Raw genomic sequence first — 21,651 nt, 5'->3', positions numbered from 1 at the left:
TTTTACATAAGGGTTACCATGGGGGCAAAATTCATCTCCTGGCTTGCTTTCGAATTCTAGAATCCTGGATTATTCCCTTCATCATATTTATAACATAGTTTTCAAATGGATAATGAGTCTGTGTGGAAAGGTGAATGGAATATTTGCCTTCACCTATACCCTGTTCTGTAGAATCTGCAGCCAACCAGGACAGAGGGATGGTGTAAGCAGGACCCGGTGTGGAAGTGTTTCTATATGATATTTGAGGAATTCAGACTAATTTTTCAAGCTGCCCAATAAAATATATGATAATATGCTGTAACCCAGCACAAATGCTGAATGAGGCTCAACTTGTCATTTGAACAGAATTTGAAAAACCTGTTGCAAAAAGGGAGCTCATGGATGTGGCTGCCCCATCCCTGCAAGTGCCCAAGGTCAAGCTGGAGAAACCCGGTCTAGTGGAAGGTGTCCTTGCCTATGACAGGGAGTGGAATGAGATGGACATTAAAGCTCCTTTCCAACCCAAACCATTTTTGGATTCTGTGTAACAAGGTACCTCCTTGCACCATCTGGGTAAAAACTGCATGTCTGAGCACCATAAACGTGTTTCTTACCATGCTGATGCCAAGGTATGTTGTGAAACAGTTTCCTGAGACATCTAGAATTGGGCCACTGCAGAGTTAGTGAAACATTTTTTTTAAGCAGTATTGTTAATGACCTTCAAGATCATCAAGTCCAACTTAGGTGCATTTTATGTTGATTTCCTGCTTTAGATTTCTGACTATCCCTGTGCTAATTTCAAAGGAGGGAGTTGAAAAGGTTTAATTTCAAGTAACCTGTGGAAGTTTTAGTCTTTCACAGCTTAAAACCAGATAAATTAAGTACAAAAATCACCCAGCCAGGTGTACTGGGTTCACAGGGGCAGAATGGCTTCCCAATTCTCAGCTGAACAATGGGCTGACCTTTGGATAGGCTAAGTCTAAACTCGTGGAAGATAAAACTTGGAAAACTGTCTGTCTTTCCGCATTTCAGCTAATACCTGAAGATTCCCAGCAGAGATACAAGCCCTGTGGAAAAGCAGAGAGTGTTTTAGTGTAGGCATCTTAATCCAGAATGTGATCCCAGAACTTCCAGGTCCTTGGTCCCTTTTGAGCCATCTTCCTTTGGAATGCTTGGAGGTTGAAGCCATGTTGTCCTGGGATGCTCAGCCATCCTGGGAACAGCTGTACTCCCAGGGAAGAAAGCCAAGTCTTTATTGATTTGTAACAGTTTATTTTTGTGTAACAGCTCCCTGTGTTTGTATTAGGGGAACATGTTTATTCTAGGATTAAATAAAAGTCCCAAAAATGGGGCAAGTAGGGTCATTTTCTGGTTTGACTGCTCACAGGACCTGCTCTCTGGTTTACCTATGGAGCAATTCCTGTGTACTCTGGTAAAGCTGTAGTATTGATTTAAGGTGGCAGATAAGCCCAGTCTGGCCTTCCCCAACCATCATTTAGTCTCGTGACTGGGGCAGCCTCTGTGCTTCCCACTCACAGCCTCAGGCTCTCATGCTGCTCCAGCTGATGATTGAAGTCTAAATGGGGTTATTTGGAAAAACCAACAGTCTCCCAGTTCTCCTAAAGCCTCTGGGCTGACCTCAAGTCCACTGATGGCCTTGTCCTCAAATGGTGTTTGACGTAAAACCCACTGATGGTGTTGACCTCAGGCTGACCAAAGCACTGGATCCAAGCTGTGAATTAGAAAAGCTGCTCACCATAGCCCTGGATGAGCCATGAATGGGCAGAAAATTGACTTTTAGAAAACTGTAAAATGCTTCTATGAAGTTTTCACAACAATTTGGTTCTCGGTTGCCTCCCCGAACAGTCTGGAGGCTGAGTTTGGATGGCCAGGCAAATCTTTGACAGGAAGGTCTCCTTTCCTTTGGTGCTTATTCCCAGGATGAGGGAAAGCAGCACCATTGTTCCTGAGCTGTGTGAAGGCTGATAAAGAAACCTATCCATGCTATAAAAGTAATTTCCCTAAATTCACCATGTGAAGTGCAAAAAGGACTTTCCACAATCACCAGCTCTGTAAAAAAAAACAAAACAAAAGAGTTAGAAAAACCAAGAGAAACCATAATCAGCAAGTCTGATCCCAAACCCTTTTTCAGAGTTTGCTTCCACAGTGTTCTTGGTTTGGGGTCTGATTTTAAATTGATAAAAACAGCAGTTACAAGATTAAATCTGAAATTCAGGCTTGAATCCCCCTTTATGCCAAATCTTGCCCTGACCCTTTCAAAGCTCTGAATTTGAACATCATAAGTTCTTGATCTCAGAGCAAAACCTGGATGGTGACATTCCTGCCCTATAAATGTCCCACCTTCCTTAGTTGGCATCTCCATGCCACCTGCTAGGGGGTTTGTATGGCAGAAGGTACTCCAAGAGGAAGCAGATTCCCTGAGCACTCCAGTGACTCTGGATGTGCCTGGAAAAACCACATAAAGCATTTTTATGGTCAACAAATAGTTATGATTTTATTGAGTTGCAGAGTACACAAGAAAAAAATTGTTCTTTTTGAGTTACTGAAATTTTTAAAGAATGAAAAAATCAGGACCTGTCCTAATAAGGAATGTGGGTTTGCTCTTTTAACATTGGGAATGTTAGGGCTTTGTTAGGAAGGCTTTCTTAGGAAAGCATCTACTAGGAGAGGCCATGGCTAGGACATGGCAGCTTGTGACAGAAGGAAAAGGTTGTCTTTGCCCTAACAAAGACCTCAAATCCAGCCAGAGTGCCCAGATGGTGCCTGGAGATGGGTCCAGATGAGGCTCTGAACCTCCCAAGCCCTATTTCAGTGAGCAGTTGGGATCTAGATTCCTCAAATCCATGCTTAAAAGGAAAACCCCAGTGCAAGTCCCTTAATTCCCATTTCTAGTCAGTCCCTGCTCTCAGAGCTGGGTGAGGGGAGCTCATGTGAGATCCAGCTCACCATGAGGTGTTTAGGGATGTCACCAGCCCCTGTCTCTCCTCTGAGCCCAAGCTCTGCCCTGCCTTGTCTCCTTCTCCAGCACAGTTCTCCAGGCAGACACCTGGAGTTGGGAGAACATGGGACACCTGATTCCAAGTTGCTTTTTCTTCTCTCCTTTCACCCCCTTGGTGATTTTCCTCCCGCTCTCATGCATCCCTCCCCAGCCCTTACCTTCCCAAATTTCTCCCATCCCTGTCCTTGTCCTCACAAAGCACATGCCCATCTCTCTCCTGCCCAGAGGCTTCTCTTTGCTGCAGTTTATGCCATTCCCTGCCTTTCCTTAACCTTCCTGGGCTTCCATCTCCTCCTACTCCTACCCTAAGAAATGTGTGAGGAGAAGCAAACCCAGCCCTTCCCTCGATTATCTGCCCTGAAACCAGCTTTGTGTTTCCAGCTCATGGCCTCTCCCCGTTGCCATGTGCCAGTGATGTGGTGCAGCTGGGTTCAATAACCCCTGGCAGGCTCCCAGCATGTCTTACTGATTTTTTTTTCCATGTTTGTCATTACAGTGCAAATGAATGACCTTTATCAAGAAAGAAAGCGAACAAGACTTCAACTCATTATTTTCAGAGAAACGAATTAGAGTCCTCAGAAATCCGGGCAAAACTCTGTTTAAATTCTGAGTTTCAATCATTTTAATGTCAAATTTTAACCTGCAAGGGATGTTTGTGTCTTACTGGTTGCTGCCTTTTGCCTAGGTTTTGCCTAGGAGACAGAGACAATGCCAAGCAAGCTCATGATGTGAAGTTTATATCCATCTATGTTTGCAGTTCTACTGAAACTTCAGGAATATCTCCTGTAAACCTAATTTTATTTTGATGCTACTTACACTGATAATAAAACAAACTGAGCCAGACTTCCAGGGCTCTTTGTCAGGGATCTGTTTGACCTGCTCTAGTTAAAGGATGAAGAATTTATAGAATCCCAGAATGGTTTGAGTTGGAAGGGATCTTAAATATCATCCAGTTCCAACCCCCTGCCATGGGCAGGGACACTTTCCATGGGAACAGGTTGCTCCAAGCCCTGTCCAACCTGGCCTGGAACACTTCCAGGGATGGGGAGTCAACAAGGCATCAAGGCACTTAAGAAATACCTTGAATTCCAACACAGAGTGCTGGATTTTTTGGAGGGAGGGGGAAAAGATCATATGAGCCAGAGAGGCTTTGTCTGAATAAAGTTACCAGTATCTTGTATTTTCAGCAGACAAACTTTTAGGACATAAAAATTCAATTAAGAAGATAAATGCCCAGCTATTTACAGAAGGCTGGTGCCCTGTTTTTTTGAGAACAGACCTTTTTCTTTTGCAAGAGCAAGGCCCATCCATGACACTTGGAAATCAGCTCTGACTCCACCAGTGCACAGGTTTTATTTCTGGATTTGAGCAACTGAACATTTTTTTTTTCATGAAAAGGAATTTTTCATGAGGCTGAATCTCAAGATCAATCCTGTCCTCCCTGCTTCCCTTTTACCAAGGTTTTGGGGAAAAAATGTTGCCTGAGAGCTGGTCTTTCCTTCTGCAGATCATTGCTCTCCTTGAATCTTTCAAGTTCCTTTAGCCACCACCATCATCAGCTGCTGCCTCCTGTTAGGCCAGACCAGGCTCTTGTGTTGAGTTTTTAGCAGAAAACCAGTTCTTCCAGTCAACTGATCAGTGGCCCCCAGGAAAGCCAAGCTGCTAAAGCAGAACTATTTACCTAGGCCAAGCTTTGAGCAGTTTCTATAGGTGCTACAAAGCAAACAGTTTCCCAAGAAGAGAAGAGGGAACAGGGCTAAGGAGGAAAATATTTGCTCTGGAAATAAGAACTGGAGAGGTGACAAAAAATGTGGGCTGTCAGAAGAATAAGCTGAATATTTCAAAGCTTGCACTGCTGATCCAACTGTGGGCTTGTGGTGGCACAGACAGGGAGATACATTCAAGGAGTCAGGAAGGGATGCACATATTAAGGCAGTTTTAATGAGGTTAGCCACGATTCCAGACTAGCTTGTTACTACCTGTCTGGGAAATTACAGCACCCAGAAGGATGTTGTTGTTTACAATATTAGAAATCAGTTTGCTCCAAGTCTGTTTGAGCTTCAGGTGCCCTGGAGACAGAAGTTTTTCATCCTAAACATTCCTAGTGATATTCAGGTGGCCAAGAACACCAGAACAAGCCCTTTATAAACTCTAAGTACTGCTAGGTAGCTCAAGTTGCAATCCCGATGCTGAATTTCCCATCTGTAAGCGAAGATAGAATCTCATTTTATTTTCCAAAGAAGGCAGCGGGGTGGGAGTACATTTTTTTTTTTTGAATGCTGGCCACAGTCCCAGAGTTGTCTCTGCTCATGAAGCACCTTGCTGGTTCTGTGGGATGCTGTTGGAATTCAAGGATTTGATAGAGAAGATCCAGTTTCAGAGCTGAAGGAAGTAATGAGGCATGAACAGTAACCAGAGTCTCCCTCCTGTGTGTTTCCAGTGAGCACTGAGATGGCTCTGGGAGCTGGAGGCTGCTTTTGAAACCATGGCCCTTTGTCATAACCCAAAAGGTGTGTCCTTTCTGTTGGATTACACCTGATCTAAAGCCCTTGATTTATCTGGGATCAGGTTGCCTGTTACAGAAGCAGCTGGATGCTGTTCAACCACATCTCCTGATAAACCATCAGTGGATTTTGGTAATTAGGTGTTGAGCAGAAAACTGAGTTTTAGACAACCCGGGAGAGGGTTCTCCAGAAGGTTTCAGATCATGAGCACAGCCCGGTCAGTCCTGATTCCAGAAGGGTTGGGATTGAATGTTTGTGCAGCTCGTCCTTTCACAGGGAGAACTCCTTTTCATCTCTGCTTGTTCCCAAGGGAAGAGTGAACAGTGCCATGGCTCCTGGCCTCTGACAAGCACTTTGGTGCCTGCCAGGCATGTGCAGACAGGCAGAACCCTGTGCTTCTGCAGCCCAGGATGGTGAAAAGACCATTTGTGGCTCCTCTGGGGCACTGATGAGCAATTAGCAAGTTTTGCTTATGTGACTTCTTTTGGTCTTTTGTGTCATTTCCTGACAGCCATAATGCTCTGCCAGACCTGCTGCTCATTAAAGAGAAAACAGACCCTCTCCTAAAGGAGAGTTTGGGCTGTTTAAGCCCAAAAATCTTCTACAGACCCCTGGAAATAGAGGCTGATGCTAAAAATACGGTTAGGGGTTAGTTGTGCAGGATCAGTGTCACAGCTTGGGCTAAAGGGATGCTATGATTAGAGAAGGAAAGGAGGGAGGGAAAGGAGGGAGCTGGGCTCTGGGCAGGGCTGGAAGCCCCAGCACAGTCCAGCACCTGCCGGTCCTGTGGGAGGTAATTCCTCTTTTACACAAACATGGGAAAGAGGCATGAGCTGACTGGGGTGTCCTCAGATTGCAAACACTCTCTGAGGCCTAAAAACTCATGTGTGAATCAGGGCTTGTGTGGTTTAGGCAGAATTAGAATGGATCTCGTGAAAAAGAAGGTCAAGGTCGGATATTAATGCCCCTTTTTTAAACATTCCTCATCATCCTCTCCCAACCTTCTGTTTCATGCAATACTGGCATCGCTTTTCATCCTCTGAAGCACATTTTAAATCTGTCTGGGTTCAACAGGTGGCCTGAGCCTGCACCAGAAGCAGCTGACAAGACAAGAAAGTCCCCTCCAACCATGCGTGTAGATACAGACTGAGATCTGAGAGTAAAAGACACAAGTGTGATTCCCCCCCGCTCCCTCCCATCCCTCCCAGTCACTCACACCTCCCCAGTAAGACTCATGTTCACTTATGGAGATAAGCATCCAGCCAGAGGTCACCAGATTTCTTCAGGGACCTGTGGGAAGAAAATGAAGACAAGTTTGTTTGGGTTGTGAATCTTGTCCTTGTTGGGTTTTTTCCTATGAAGAAGCCTGTTACTGAATTTTAATATGAATCACAGAATGGTTTGGGTTGGAAGGGACCTTAAAGACCATCCAGTTCCACCCTGCTGCCCTGGGCAGGGACACCTTCCACTAGACCAGGTTGCTCCAAGCCCCATCCAACCTGGCCTTGAACACTTCCAGGGATGGGGCAGCCACAGCTTCTCTGGGCAACCTGTGCCACGGCCTAACCACCCTCACAGCCAAGAATTCCTTCCCAATATGCCATTTAACCTGTCCTCTGGCAGTGGGAAGCCATATCCCCTTGTCCTGTCACTCCATCCCTTGTCCAAAGTCCCTTCCCAACTCTCCTGGAGCCCTTTTAAGGCACTGGAAGGGGCTCTTAAGACTTTATGAAGCCTGGAGCCTTCTATTCTCCAGGCTGTTAACCTCAGCTCTCCCAGCCTGTTTCCAGAGCAAAGGTCCTGAAGCCTTTAGGACACCAGAATATGAATCCTTAGGACACCAAATGTCTTTCTTCGGGACAACAGATACAGCAAGAAGAGCTGGAGCGAGCAAGAACTTCCCCCGATGCCCTCTGTGTTATTTGTGGTCCTGTGGGGATCATGTGGTGGGGTGCAGGGTATCACCTCACTGTGTCTGGGGACAAAAGCAGGTTTTGAGCCAGTTTTCAGCTCTTCTGCACGTTGTGGCCAACCCACTTTAATTTGCCTTTGCTTAGAGTGGTTTGTGCAGGAGATCCCTGGACTGCAGGATGCATTCTCATGTTCCCTGTCATAAATTATTCCCCTTGGAGAAACTGAGACAGAAACATTAACACAGGGACTGCTGACAAGGACTATTAGACTCGTCTCCAGCTCTGCCTGTGGGGAACAGCCTGTTGCTGCTGGCAGAGCTCACATGGGACGCAGCACGGGCTGTAACCTGACTCATCCCCCTTTGATTCATCTCACTTTTCAGCCTGGAGATCTGCTGCCAGCTCCCAAAACCAAGAATCACCAGCTGCCAGAGCAGCATTTCAAAAAGAGTGTTATAAAAAAAGGTCCCTGATAGATCACAGAATCATTAAGGTTGGAAAAGCCCTCTAAGATCATCAAGGCTCCCAGCACTGCTGAACCACCACTAAACCATGTCCCCAAGCGCCACAATCGGGTTAGTACCCATCTAAATGTTGTGTGTTTGGTATTTTGATAGCAACAACACATTGACATGGTATTTCTGAAGGGTCTAGAGTGTTCTGAATTCTCTGTGCTAGAAAATACAGGATGTCCCTGTAACCATGAACTGCAGCTGCAGGTGATACCAGAAGGACCTTACCCAACAATGTCTACAAATGCTTTCCCAAGAGGCTTCTCCTCATATTGGACTCCATACTTGGCACATAATGACTTCACCAAAGGCTTCACCTTCCAGAAATTGTGCCGTGGCATTGTTGGAAACAGGCTGGAATAGAGAGAGAGAGAAAAAACAAACCTGAGAAAACCCTGGAGACAAACCCCAAGGGATGGGCATCTCTGTCTACATCCTCAGGGGGCTCATTACTAGTCCTCCTCCTCCTCAAGCTGCACAAGCAGAAAAAGGAAGAGAGGCACAGACACATCCATGCTTTTCAGCCCTCTGTTTCAAGGAGGTTGTGAAAACTGATTCTCCTGCTGTGCCTCAAAGCAAAGCTGCGTTCAGGACACAATGAAAGTCAGTCTGTGCAAGAGGGGATGCTACAAGTGCCATATGAGGGCAGCAGGAGGGAGGGAACAGCCTCAGTCTGCTCTCATGGCTGCCCATTTCCTTTGGGAATAATTGTTTCTTGCCAAATTTTAGCCCCAGTAACCCCTTTCCCACTTCCTGGAAGCTCATGGAAGAGACACAGGTAAAGAAGGATTTGGGGGCACCTTGCCCAGTGCTGTTTAACAGACGTTTCCTAAGCTGACTTCCAAACCTAAAGCTTCACCCTAAAAGCCATCTCTTTTACATTTCATGTTGTCACTGGCAACAGACTGCCCATATGGCCCTAGTTTTAACATCTTTTCTGGAACCTGGTGCCCAGCAGCCCATACAGTCCCACACACTATAAAACACTGGAGTGCTTTAGGAGAGAGCAGATTCCTGATATGGATACTCAAGTTCAAGTAGTTTGCTTAGGATTTGAGCCCACAGCTCATAATCATAATCATAACTCCTAAATAAACCCCAAAGTAGAATTGAGAGGGTGAAAGCTGAAGTATTTGGTAGCAAGGCCAAGTGATGCTGGGTCTGTACTCACTGGTGCTCGATTTGGAAATTCAGGTGCCCGGTGAACCAGTCGTTGAAGAAGGACTGCTCGATGTTGCAGGTGGCTGCCATCTGTGAGGGCAAGAAAAGGTGAGGATTAGCGACATCTTACCCCAAAATCAGACCAAAGCTCCTCTTGCCTGAGCTGTCAGAGTGCAGACACTGCCATGGTGGGGCCACCTGGGTGCAGAAAGGGGAGCTTTAATCCTCCTTCAGAGCTTACTGTCGAGTAAACTTGAAGTAAGTCAAAGTCCGTGGGTTTGACTGGTGGTAAAGTGATGTGGCAATCCAAACCCAGGCTCCTAAATCTCAGCCTCTCCCAGTAAAAATCAGATGGTTGACAACAGTACCAATGTGAAAAATGGGGCAGGAAAAATGCATGGACACAAAGCCTGCTTTTCCATCCTGTCTAGTTAATTCCCAGTTTGCCTTAAGTGCAAGGTCTGAGTATTCTGACAATATTTCTTAGCTATTCTTGCTATTAATGATTGTAAAATTAAATATTCTTTCTTAAAATCCTCTTGCACTCTGAACTGGCTATGCCGAGCTCTCCCTCCAGCTCTGACTTTCACTGGGTCTCTACTATTTGTATCTATGTGCCAAAATTCAGCACACAGAAAAGCCAAATCATACTTCTTTAACCTGATATTGCCTCAATCTGAGGGAACCTTTTGATTACATTAATTCCAAAATTTTGGACTTTCATATCTCGACCCAGCAGGGCAGGCTCTGGGAAGAACATCTTTATGGGAGGGGTCATGGGCAGACGCCCTACACTACATGGGGGTAGTGGTAACCCAGTCTTGGAGTAAACTCCATTTTGGGGGGAGTTTGGGGTGTCCTTTCCCCTCCCAGTTACCTGAGAGCTCAGCCAGTCTCTGTGCTTCTCGGAATCGATTTCCATTGGAATGTGATTCATCTGGGTGACCCACACGAACCAGTGACTCTCCAGAAACCTTCAAAACCAGGAGAAATCATGACAATTGATACATAGGTGGGGACACCAGGTGGGGTTTACAGGAAGCATCAGGAGACACAACCTGTGAGAAGGATATTTCTCTGAGGTATTGAAATAAATTGCTCTCTCAGAACCAGTCAAAGTCTCAACTTTGCCTCAGGCTTCTTTATTTAGAGTGGCTTTTTTACTGCTTATGGTATAAAATGGTATTTTTAGCACCTGTACAACAGTCTGCATAAATGCACTTTCTATTCCCTTTAACCAAGAAGTTACTTTATTGTAACTTTATTGTAGATACATTAATCTATACTGACATTTAGATGTATGTTGACAAGGTATTGCCTGGACTCATCCTTGTTCTAGGATGTTCACCAGTCTTGTTTAAGTCTTTAGGCTTGTTTTCTGCAATTTTGCTTTTTTTTCTTGCACTTTGAGCTTGATCAAAAATTTTGGAAGTAATGGGTCAGTTGAGATAAGTTTTTCAGCTTGATTTCAGGCTGGAGGCAGATACAGAATTACCTCAGGGAAAGGGTGGCCTGAGCACCCTGGAAGCATCCAGCCATGACCAAAGTGGAAAAAACACATAAATATGTTGGGATTGGACAGTGTATGTGAACAGGGAATGAGGAAAGCAAGGAGAATCCTGGCTGGACCATCACAGTGCAGGGGGAGATGCTGAGCATCAGAACCATCTGTGCTGCAGGGAGTGGGATTGGGAGATGGTAAGAGGGAAGTGAAGCAGTGGGAGTAGCCAAGATAACACACAGCAAGGAATCTAAAAAAGGGCAGAGCAGAGCTGAGACTGGACTTCTCTGGCACTGGAAGGAGGGGAGAGCAGTAGGGGTGCCCTTTATCTCCTACCTGACAAACGTGAGGAGACACAGGGATCCCAGGAGGCCGTAGAATGGGATGTATGTGATGAAGTAGCGCAGATAGTAGCTGATGGCCCAGGCGAGGTCCTAGGGAAGAGAGAAGACATCAGGCATCCCTTTGCCCATCTGGGATAACATGTCCTTGCTGGTGATGCTGGGGACACTGGGTAATCCATCCCTCCCTCGCTGCTCCAGGGTGATCTCCTATGGAACAGCCAGACCCCACAAGGATGGAGGGAACGTTTCACTCACCGCCCAGAACCTGTGCCTGATCATGGTCGAGATGATTTGGATTTGGAAATACACAGGGATGAGCAGAGGTGGGAAGACTGCAAAGCAAAGGGAAATATTTTGGCCATCAGAGGAGTGGGGAAGGTGTGTGATATGAGGAAGCTGGTGATTTGGGACTGGTCCCAGGGAACCGGGAACATGGTTTTTGGTTTTTTTCCATGGAGCATCTCCCATGGAGGTTACTCCCAGTCCTGACTTGGGGGCCTGCACAGTAGTCCTGAGGAAGGGTGGGATGCCTGAGATTTAAGGAGTTGCTCTGCTGACACAGTAAGGGCTGGAAGGGTCAACTGGCATTCCAGGAAAAGGGAAAAGTAGAGGGCAGATACTCACTGAAGAAGAAGTACTCGTGCTGGTGGTTGTAAGGCAGGTACTTCAGCTTCTTCTTGCCGTACTGCAGGACACAGAGGAGAAAGCTCAGCCTTGGATTGTGCCACTCACAGGTAGGAGCAGAGTCTCTGCAATGCTTTATTTACTGGCTGCAGAGTTTTGACTGAATTCCCACCAACAGCTAAGAAGTGTTTTGGGATGATTAAATATCATGACTTTGTAATTGTGTTGGGTGTAAACTCATTTATAAAGCCTCCTGGTTTGATCTTCAGGTAATTTCTATTTCCTTGAAAGCCTGATGGCATTTTAATGCACTTCTGCCATGCCTGTGGCCATGATAAAATCCGCCAGCACCTCCATCATTCCTGATATAAATGTGATAGGCATAAAGCCTGACTTTTTGGAAGTCACTACACGGAATGTCTGTGCAAGGCAACGATCCTTGTGTAGTTTTCCATGCAAAACTGAAGCACCAAGTCTCCAAACCTCACCTCCACAGTGAAATATCTAAAGCTGTACAGAAATGTCTTTTTTGAGCTCCAGGATTGCTCCCACCAGGACCCTGGAGAACGTGGATTGCTGTAAACTTGCATTATTGTTCCCAGCACAGCAACTTCCCAATGACCATATACCAGTATCTGTGTCCCCTATACATCTCTGGAGTTACTTTCTCAATAGTATAAAAGCTGGCTGAGAAACCATTTTTAATGTTGTATTTCCCCGTATGGTCTTGGCTGCAGGTGCCTGTTTGTTTATTTTCTTCAGGTTTTTTTGTTTGTAAACTAGAAATCCTTGTTCCATTGTGAAAAAGACAAAGGGTGGTACAAGGTATAAGTCTTTGCGTAGGTTTTTATAAGTAGACAGTAAATATTTTGGCTCTAGGGGGACAGATTGAATTAAAAATCACTTAATATACCCTGTTCATTCATGTGCAGCATGTCAGTTAATGTAAAAAAATGAGAAAATATTCTTATGCAAGCAATATCCCCTCAACTGCTTCTGTGGAGAAGACCTTGTGCAGATCATCTGGGACACAGCTGGATTGACTAATGCTGGAAGATATTTGCTATGGAAGTGGAAGATCAGTTTTGAAATAATCTTGATGAAGGACTGAGGAACACAATTTCCCCCTCACGCTGATATTCAAGCCAGCAGGATGAAGTTGCCTTTGAGGGCTTTCTGCTCTCTTTCCAACCCCATCTGCGTTGTTTTCCCCAAGCTACCCCAAAACACTTTCTCCCGTGGTCAGCACAGGAGATGGATAGGGAATTATTAGTCAACCCTGCTCTTCAGCCCAGGCGTTGGGGAGGGTGCGATGGCCAAACTCCCGTCAGACAATGTAGCCAGATGAAATCCTGGGATTAAATATTTCCTTTCTAGCATTCCAGGAAGTCTTGACTGTGCAAGTCATGTCTACCAACAGGAGCCAACTCCTGGATTTGCGCAATCATTGCCTGAAGCCCTTTTAGGACAGTAGTTTTCCATGCTTTATCCACTTTCTCTTACCTCAACAGGCTGTGTATCTCCAAGGACAAAAACATGCAGCATGTTCACATCTGGGTCCTTCTTGAATATGTTGGGCTTGGCGTGGTGTTGGAAGTGACGGTGGTTCCACCAGTTTGCAGAGGCACCCTGGGCAGACACAAGGACAAGGGATTCATCCATGGGAAGCTCCGGCTCCTCTAAAGGTAGGATTACCCAATCATTCCTATAAACTAAACTGGTGCAACTCAGATCATGGCCAAAATGTTATTTGCTTTTGAAATAGCAACAAGCAGGGAGTGGTTGAGCTGTTGGTTGATATGAGACTGCTGTTTCCAGAGGGATGGTTCACCCTCACTAAGGATCATCCATGTTGAAAGGCAGGGAATAAATACACTCTCAGTGAGTTACATGTCACCATGTCTTCCCACACAGAATGGTTTGGGTCGGAAGACACCTTAAAGACCATCCCATTCCAACCCCCTGCCATGGGCTGGGACACCTTCCACTAAAGCAGGTTGCTCCAAGCCCTGTCCAACCTGGCCTTGTACACTTCCAGGGATGGATAGAATCATTTAGGTCCTGTAAAATCATCAAATCCAACCACTGATTAACACTAACCAAATTCACCACTAAACACTCTTGCTGCCTTGCCAGTTATTATTCTTGTTTCCCTTCTCTGCCTGTGAGGCACAGAGTGGGTTTGGGAGAATGGTTCCTGCTGCACATGGATGAAATGCCTGGATTGCACTGGACTTTACCCAGGACAGAAGTCCTGAAGGCATCTTGAATGGGTGGCATGTAGCAGGATGGGATGTTTGAAAGATATTATTCCTTATTGGAGTGCGTGGCAAAAATATGGATGTAAAAAATTATTAAGCTTTGTCCTCAGCTGATATAAATTAGAGTGATTCCACTGGAACTTTTGGAATTACTGAATCAGCTATGAATACAATCTCTTGTCTCTTCTGCACAACAGCTCCATGTGCAATGGTGGTCACAAAGTTCCTTATGCTTCTGCTCACTTTGGGAAAGTTTAGAGCTGCCCTTTCCTACCCTGACACAGCCAAAGTGACCCACAGGTGTTTCTAGAGAGCCCTGGTTCCATAGTGTCCTTTACCTTCAGGTGTCCAATGACAAACTTGTGGACAATGTGGTTCCAGGAAGATTTTTTAAAGACAGACAGGTGTCCAAAATCATGTTGCAGCCACCCTGCCTGGGCCTGGGATGAAGGGAAATCAAATAGTTAGGAAGCTGTTTGGAATCAGAGTGAAGCATGAAGAAACAGAGACAGAAAGCACGTTGTGAGTGTGAGGAAGGAGGGAATTAACTGAGTGAGAAGGTGAAGATCTCTGGAGGAGAACATTTAATTATGGACTCATTCAGATTGGAAAAGACCCTTAAGATCATGAATCCAACCATAATAGTGACACTGCCAAATCCACCAAGATGTGGAAGGAAAAGAGAAAAAGGTGAGAAAAATGTGTGAGCCACAATCAGGAGGCACCACAGCGGCAGGTAAGTTGTGAGTATTTTTCACTGGTATGACTGTTTTGCACTGATCAATAATGTAATAAGAAAAGTTCAGCACACACTGTCCTTCTCCTGAGTGATTTGTGCAGCCAGTGTGCTCCATCCCTACAAATTCTCACCTGGGAAGTCGTAAGGATGCAGGCCAGGATGAGGGTTGTGATCCAGCCAGTACCAAAGTATGAAACCATCAGCCAGGCCAGCACTTCCATTGCAATTATGTGGCCCAAGTAAAGAGAGAAGAACAAAGGACTTGCTCTGAACAAGTTCATGTCCTCTGCAGTCTTCCTCAGGGTCCGGAAATCCTCCACCAGCTGAGACTGCAAGAGACAGGCAAGAGCAGTGTGAGGCTTTTCAGTGAATCTGAATGAGCTGAAGGATGAATTCCATGCTAAGGACCCTGCATTGGTTGGCTACTCCAGAAGTAAAGGACCTGCCTCCATATTCACCCTGTATTACAGCTTTTCACAGTACTTCCCTATGAATAAACATCCTGGCTGATCTGAGCCCACATCCTGACCTTTTGCACCTTGAGCCAGGAGAGTAATTCAAGCCTCCTGCTGTGGATCAGCAGCACGACCTGGCTATGTCAAGAATCATATCACCTGATGACTCCTGTCTGAATGAGCTTCCCAAGTGCTAAAGAGAAGCTGGAGAAAGAGGGAAACCAGTGCTATTGTGCAGAATTCCAGAGCTCTGATGATGAGCATCCAATATCGGCGCAACGGTTGTCTATTCAAGCTGTGGGACAGTGCCGTGCACTCGTCCATGAGGAGCATTCCTGGGTCACTGGGGGTCAGTGCTGGCTCCTCTATTGTGAGTGACACAGATATGTCATAATCATGGCCAGCCACAAACATCGGGGCAGGATTGGGTTTCGTGGCAGGAGCCAGTCGTGCCACGCTCTGGGCCTGAATTATGGATGAACAGTCTGGCAGGGAGATAGAGCTGCCCTGGGGACGGTGAGTGGGTGGAAAAGGTGCTTTGTGGGTTGCTTCTCCTTAGCACAGCCACCAAAATGAGACACCTGGGTCACCTCTGCTCATGCCATGCATGGCACAATATGCTCCCCAGAGCTTTGCTGGTACTGTGCTCAGCAGGATAAGCCAGTTGGAGTCTCAAAGAGGCATTTCCCTGGGATTAATGTGTCAAAGGGAGCTGCAGAGCAAACAGGGAAAGAGATTTAGGTCTTGTTGAGGTAGTGAACACCTGTCTGGAAGCCTATTCAGACTTCTTTGCCTACTCCTCTCCTTCCCCCACAACAGGCAAGTGGTGACATGTTTTAGAGCTTGTCACCAGAGAAGGAACAGCAGAAGGGACCCCAGTCACCAGAGCTGCTGCACATTTCCCACTCCACATGTCTCAGTTCCCATTTCCCTTCAGGATGGGATCAGGCCAGCCTAGAAATCAGCTGTTGGTGGCTCTGTGGCAAATGGAAGGCTTACACAGACAGTCTGAACCTGTCGCCCCACTCCCACAGACATTTAAATCTATACTGGGATGTGTGTGTTGCTACGTGGAGATGTTTAGTTACTGAGAATTTTCCTCCCTCTCTGGAGCTGCCTGTAGTGAAGACACCTTTACAGTCTGCCTGCTTCCGACCTGGAGAACATCCCAAGAGTTAAAAATGATGGGAATACCCATCATGAACCCAAAAATCAGACAAAAATACTCACATTTTTACCTCGGTCCTGGCTGGGCTCCCCTGGAGCAAGTTCTCCAATAAGCAATGGCTTGAGAAACTTTTGCACCAAGGTGGGATTGATATGGAAAGCCTGAAATGCATCCTGGAGTGGAAACAGGAGTTACTGTGAGATTCAGGAGTAAAATGTGCTTCCTATTCACTGTGTCATTCCCTTCCACCTCCAACAGCTGTGCTCCCCATGTACCTGTGAAAGAGGGGCAGGAGGTGACCTCCACCTCTGTGATCACTGCATTAATTCCACCTTAAATCCAAAATGGATTTGCTTCCCTATTCTCAAGGGAATGGTGAGACCTGGGAAGTTATTCAGCCATATGGTGAAAGGCACCTCAAGAAATGTTTTCTAAGCAACTAAATACTTAAACCCTGTTAATTCCCTTAGAAGGTAGGTAGGGAGGAATTTGTGCAAATCCCTACTAGGATATAAATACCCTTGGAAAGTCTGATGCTGGGGAGGGGTTGACTGTGGTGACTGAACCTGGACATAACTGCAAATACAAAAAATACCAAAAATACAAAAAAAACCCCCAAATACAAAAAATATTACTGGGTGTAGATCCTGTAGATCCCAGCAGTAAAACAGCTGAGGAAATTTGGTGACTTTTTATTTTGGAGCCTGCCTTTCTCTTTTTATTCTGTAAGATGAGTAACTGAGTGCTCCCTTAACTCTTCTTCATTCTAGAACCATATTCTAGTTATATTGGCTGTTCTGCAAGCCTTAGAGAGGAACCCAACCATGCTAAGCAGGTTAGAAATCTTCAAATTATCATAGTTATCAATACATGTGATAAGATTTCTTGTCATTTCTACTGTGTATTTTCTGTTCAGTGCATGTCTGAAATGTTGGGTGCATTTCACTGAAGTCTCTGTAATACTTGTTAATAGACGTAAATAGTTTGTTAAATTTCAGCAACAGAATCTAATTGAGGAATGAAACTCAATATTGATGAAACCTGTGAGATAAGTCCCATCCTATATACTCCTGTGGCTGGAAAAGCAGGAAACCAGCTGGAATATGATTTTTCTTACTTATTTTCAAGGTTTCTTCTAATATGGAAGAATAATGCCTTGTTTGTAGAGTTGATTTGATCCTGGAATTCATGAGTTTAACCAACTCTTCTTTTTTTCTACTCCTTTCCCTTCCCATATGTTTTTGTCTACCTGTATCCTACAGGTGCCTGATGGGAGCATATTTGATGTGAGTAGTGAGATCTTGCCCACCCCTCCTTTCACATGCCAAGGCTTAAATTTTAACCCAAACACAGTGTTAGGGACAAAAAGCTGACCAAGATCAGAGCCCCTTATTCTGTCCTTGCCCTTTCCTTATTGCACAGAGTTAACTCTTGGAATTCACCCAGGAGAGCTGTGAAGATTAGTTCCATGAAATGATAACACCAGTATGGAAAAAAAAGAGTTAAAACCAGGAGTCAGGAGTACTGTGCTTCAGCCTTTCCACCTTTGTCCCCTTGCCTAACAATTATAGAGACCAACTAGGTCTCCCTCCTGGCTCTAAACAGAAAGGGCAGAGTGAAAGCTGACCCTTCTGGGAGCTGACCTCCATCAAAAGCCCTCGGTCCCAAAGTCCACCAAAAGCAACAGCACCTTTCACCTGATTCCAAGGCTTTGGACTGAGCTTTGAAATAGTACTCTGACCGTAGAAATTTTGCTGTGGGAGGTAATATTTGTGTGTATATGTGTATATATGTACACATATGTAAACAGTTACTGTAGCATTTTCTGCTCTTGGACCCACAAATACATCACTGAAATGTTAACTCTGGTTGCTGGTTCCCTTCTTTGGGACAATTTTCAGATGGTATAAAAGAGGAAAGAAGAGCAGAATGAATGGGGGAGTGAAGAGCTGACTGTACCTACTGCAAGGCTGTGCAATTTTGGGTGAAAAAAAGGGGAAGAAGGGTAAAGAGGAAGAGGGTGAACATGTAAGAAGAATGTCAACTCAATATTATTTAAACTAATGGGAAAAAAAAGTCTTTGGAAGTCTGACTGGGTACTGCCTGTCACTGTGTTGGAGATCCTGCTGGTGTGTGTTGTATTAATTTAGGTGTATTAATATAGCTAAAAGGTATTTTTGTCTACCTGTGGCTTCCTTGCCAGTAGCCTGTTTTCTAAACATGCCTATAAATGCCCTGTCATGCCTTTTCCAGGGCCTTTTCCTTTTTCTGCCCCTGAACTGAATAGTTCACTTCTTTCTGGGTGGGATGAAAGGTAGGAGTTGGAACTGGTCAGAAATGCAAACGTGGATGTCAAAACACAATGTTACTCAACAAGAAATGTTTTTATTAGCTATATGTCATGTATCTCCTTTACTAATAGGTCCTGAATATTAGACAGTATCTGAATTTTGGGATTGTCCTCAGTTGTGTACCACAGGAGATAAAAAATAAAAGGCAAAAAATAGTCTTTGGGAAGTGCTGTGTGATATTGGCACTTGACCTCCCAGCTTTATGTTCTACTGACCAAATAAGCTTAAGAGACTTACAGGATATGGGCAAGAGGGATTTATTCCTGCTGCTTTTGATGCAAAAAAGCTTTGTATAATTGAGGTATGGACATTTGAAGTGCTTAGAGCATCGGCACAAGGATGTTCTTTCACGTCCTTGAACATCCTGAAACAGAGATACTGCAGGGTGTCCCTGCCTTCCTGTTCTGTGCATGGGGTGACACCAGACCAGGTTGTCCCAGACTAATATGTTGTGTTAAAGTGTGGCCTAAAAATCATAGAATGGTTTGGGTTGGAAGGAACCTTAAAAATCATCTCATTCCATCCCCCCAGGGGCACCTTCCACTATCCCAGGATGCTCCAAGCCCTGTCCAACCTGTCCTGAACACCCCAAGGATGGAGCAGCCACAACTTAACTGAGAAACCCATCCTAGGGTCTCACTATCCTCAGAGGGAAGAATTCCTTTCCAATATCTCAGCCTAAAACCACCCTCTGTCAGTATGAAGCCATTCCCCCTTGTCCTGGCACTCCCTGCCAATTACACTTGTTGCTAAGGAGAATCTGAAAAAGATGGAAGCCGTACACAAAGTAGGGATGTAAACATGGGAATTTTTATCATTATCTTTTCCTCTTCCTAAACTCTCCCAGTTGTGATACCTTGCAACACAGAATAAAACTTGCCAGCTAAAGCCTCAACAGAGTCAAGGCCAAGTCTTTCTCACTCTGAATGAGAGAGGTTTTTTTGGCATTAAACTATTATTCACCACAGGGAAGCTGGAAAACTGATGCCAATCCTGCTTTAGGGCTCAGAGTGGTGATTTAACAATTTCAGAGCATTTTTAAGACCATGACTTCATGGCATGAGATGTAAGAAGGGTGGGAAGGTGGGTGGGGAGGTGGGAGGAGGATCAGCAATCCTAGAATCACCAACCTGTATTTCAGCCTCCCTTTTAAGGATTCCAGACAAATATAAAAGCTGATGCTTTTGGTTTCTAATGGAGATATTGGAGTTAAATTCTTGGGGACAGGAGTCAAATTCCTCCAGTTTCACCAGCTCTGTGTTTAAGCAGTTGAAAGTAAAACCTGGCCCATCTTTTTGAGGGAGAAAGCTATTCATTCAGAGGATTTACTGGAAAGGGACAGGAATGCCAAAATGCGGCTCCGTGTTTCAAGGAAAAGAATGGAAAAATTACCACAAAATGCAGGGAAATGGAGACTGATGGAAAGGTAAGGTTAGTGGCTCTGCCAAATAATTTTGTAACACCTCCTCCTTGTTAAGGTGTCAGGAGCTGTGGGAGACCAACAGTTAATGTTACTGCTTGATCTCTGCACATTTTGGGAAAAGCTCTGAGGCAGTTTGGATTTTATTAACGTACCCTGAGGAGAGAACACTCTCTGGATGCACTTCTGAGGAAGGTGGTTTTGAGGGAAACTCCAGACAACAAACAATTTATTTCTAATTTGTTCCTTTGTCAAGGTTGGGGTTTTCTTTTGGTTCGGTTTGGTTTGGCTTCTTGTTTTTTAAGTTGCTGAAACCTGAGAGGTGGCTGAACCCATCACAGGAGCAGCTAGAGCAGCAGCAAATGGTTTGCTTTTTTTTTTTTTCTTTTCTGTAGCAACCTGTAACCAAATTCTCTAGAGAATTCGCTCCTGGGGAAAAAAACCAAAAAGCTTCTTGTTTTAAAGCCTCAAGTTCACCCTCCTCACAGAAGCAACTTTGAGACACAGCCTGGCCTCTCCTTAACCCTTCCCGTGCTTGGCTGTGTGACTCTGCATGTCAGACACACCAGAAAGGGGAAGATTTGGGACATTTTGCTCCTGGATTCAGAGCTCCAGGCACAGCACAAACGAGACAAAGGCAAACTAGCAGGATTTAGGCAGAGCCGAGCAATCTCTGGGCTGCGGATTGCCAGGGTTCCAGGGAGCTGCATCTATTTGGATCAAGCTTTTCGCTCCTCCAAGCAGCGAAAGGGCTGAGCTGGATGTCCAGCAGGTGGTAGGGAGACTGGGAGAGGGAAGAGGCAGGCAGCCGGCTCCCTTCAGACCCAGCAGGGAGAGAAGGAGCTGTCAGAGGATGCTGCTGGAGCCGGGAGAGCAGCGGGGGTCGGTGCGGGGGGTCCTTACCGTGGCATCTTCGCCGGCGCAGTGGCTGATCACTCGCTGACCCCCCGGGTGTCTGTTTGCCCACTTGGTGATATTATAAACCTTTCGATCTATCACCAGCCACTTGTCCGTCCTCAGGTTGTGCTTCTGGATCTCCTCCCAGGTGTAGAAGCGGATCTGCGCCGCCGGGTCCCCCGAATCCCCCCCTTGCTCTCCCCCTTTCCCCATGGGGCCACTCCGTTCTTTGTCTTCTTGCCCCAAGGGTGAGGTTGTGGGGGGAACCTGTCCCTGCGCTTCTTAGGGATGCGCCGGAGGGGAAGGGCTTTCCTTGCGGGATTTGACTCAGCTGATCCCCTGCTCTCCCCCTTCGCCTTCGCTCATGTCCTCCCTTCTCTTTGTCTCTCGCTTCCCAGCCCTTGGAATCTCTCTGCCTGCTCGGAAGTGCCCCCTAGGCTGGCTGTCCCCGCACTGGTGCACTTTCTCCTCGCACATAGCCCTGTTTTGTGGGAAGCTCGGCCCCTTCCAACACCCCCCCCCCCCCCCGCATCCCTCCCCTCGGGCATCCTCCTCCTCCCCCCCCCCGTCCCCCCCCGCCACCTCCTCCCTCCCGGGCATCCTCTCACTCCCGACATCCTCCCCCCTCCAACATCCTCCTTCCACCCCCTTCCCCGGCATCCCCCCCGCTTTCCAGGGCATCCTCCCCCCCTCCGGCATCCCCCCCCAGCCCGTGCCGGCGGGTTTCCCGGCGGGATCAGCCGAGCCCCAGCGCCAATCCCGGCCGTCCCGCCGCCCTCCCGCTCCCGGCCATTGGCCCGGAC

At 46.1% G+C, this 21,651-nt stretch overlaps 1 protein-coding gene across 2 annotated transcripts; it reads right to left on the bottom strand.

Moving 5' to 3' along the window:
- Positions 1 to 1,047: 1,047 nt before the first annotated feature.
- On the bottom strand, positions 1,048 to 21,359 carry LOC127466206 (acyl-CoA 6-desaturase-like). Of its 2 annotated transcripts, XM_051776810.1 has the most exons (13): positions 20,855 to 21,359; positions 16,243 to 16,353; positions 14,689 to 14,886; positions 14,157 to 14,258; positions 13,061 to 13,186; positions 11,558 to 11,618; positions 11,189 to 11,265; positions 10,926 to 11,023; positions 9,966 to 10,062; positions 9,099 to 9,178; positions 8,156 to 8,281; positions 6,719 to 6,792; positions 1,048 to 2,049 (listed from the first exon to the last, which is right to left on the bottom strand). In XM_051776810.1, exons 1-12 carry the CDS (start codon positions 21,059 to 21,061, stop codon positions 6,741 to 6,743), a joined length of 1,335 nt encoding a protein of 444 aa, XP_051632770.1. In that variant the 5' UTR covers positions 21,062 to 21,359; the 3' UTR covers positions 1,048 to 2,049; positions 6,719 to 6,740. The 2 variants fall into 2 exon arrangements, with proteins under 2 accessions (XP_051632770.1, XP_051632769.1); XM_051776809.1 differs by lacking the exon at positions 1,048 to 2,049 and having other exon boundaries at positions 5,202 to 6,792.
- Between the last annotated feature and the right edge of the window lie 292 nt (positions 21,360 to 21,651).

The sequence above is a fragment of the Manacus candei genome, unplaced genomic scaffold, assembly GCF_025592945.1.
Source record: "Manacus candei isolate 608988 ecotype Guabito, Panama unplaced genomic scaffold, ASM2559294v1 h1tg000009l, whole genome shotgun sequence".
Lineage (NCBI taxonomy): Eukaryota > Metazoa > Chordata > Aves > Passeriformes > Pipridae > Manacus > Manacus candei.
The sequence above is the reverse complement of the archived record's forward strand: the minus strand, read 5'-3'. Positions and strand labels throughout refer to the sequence as shown.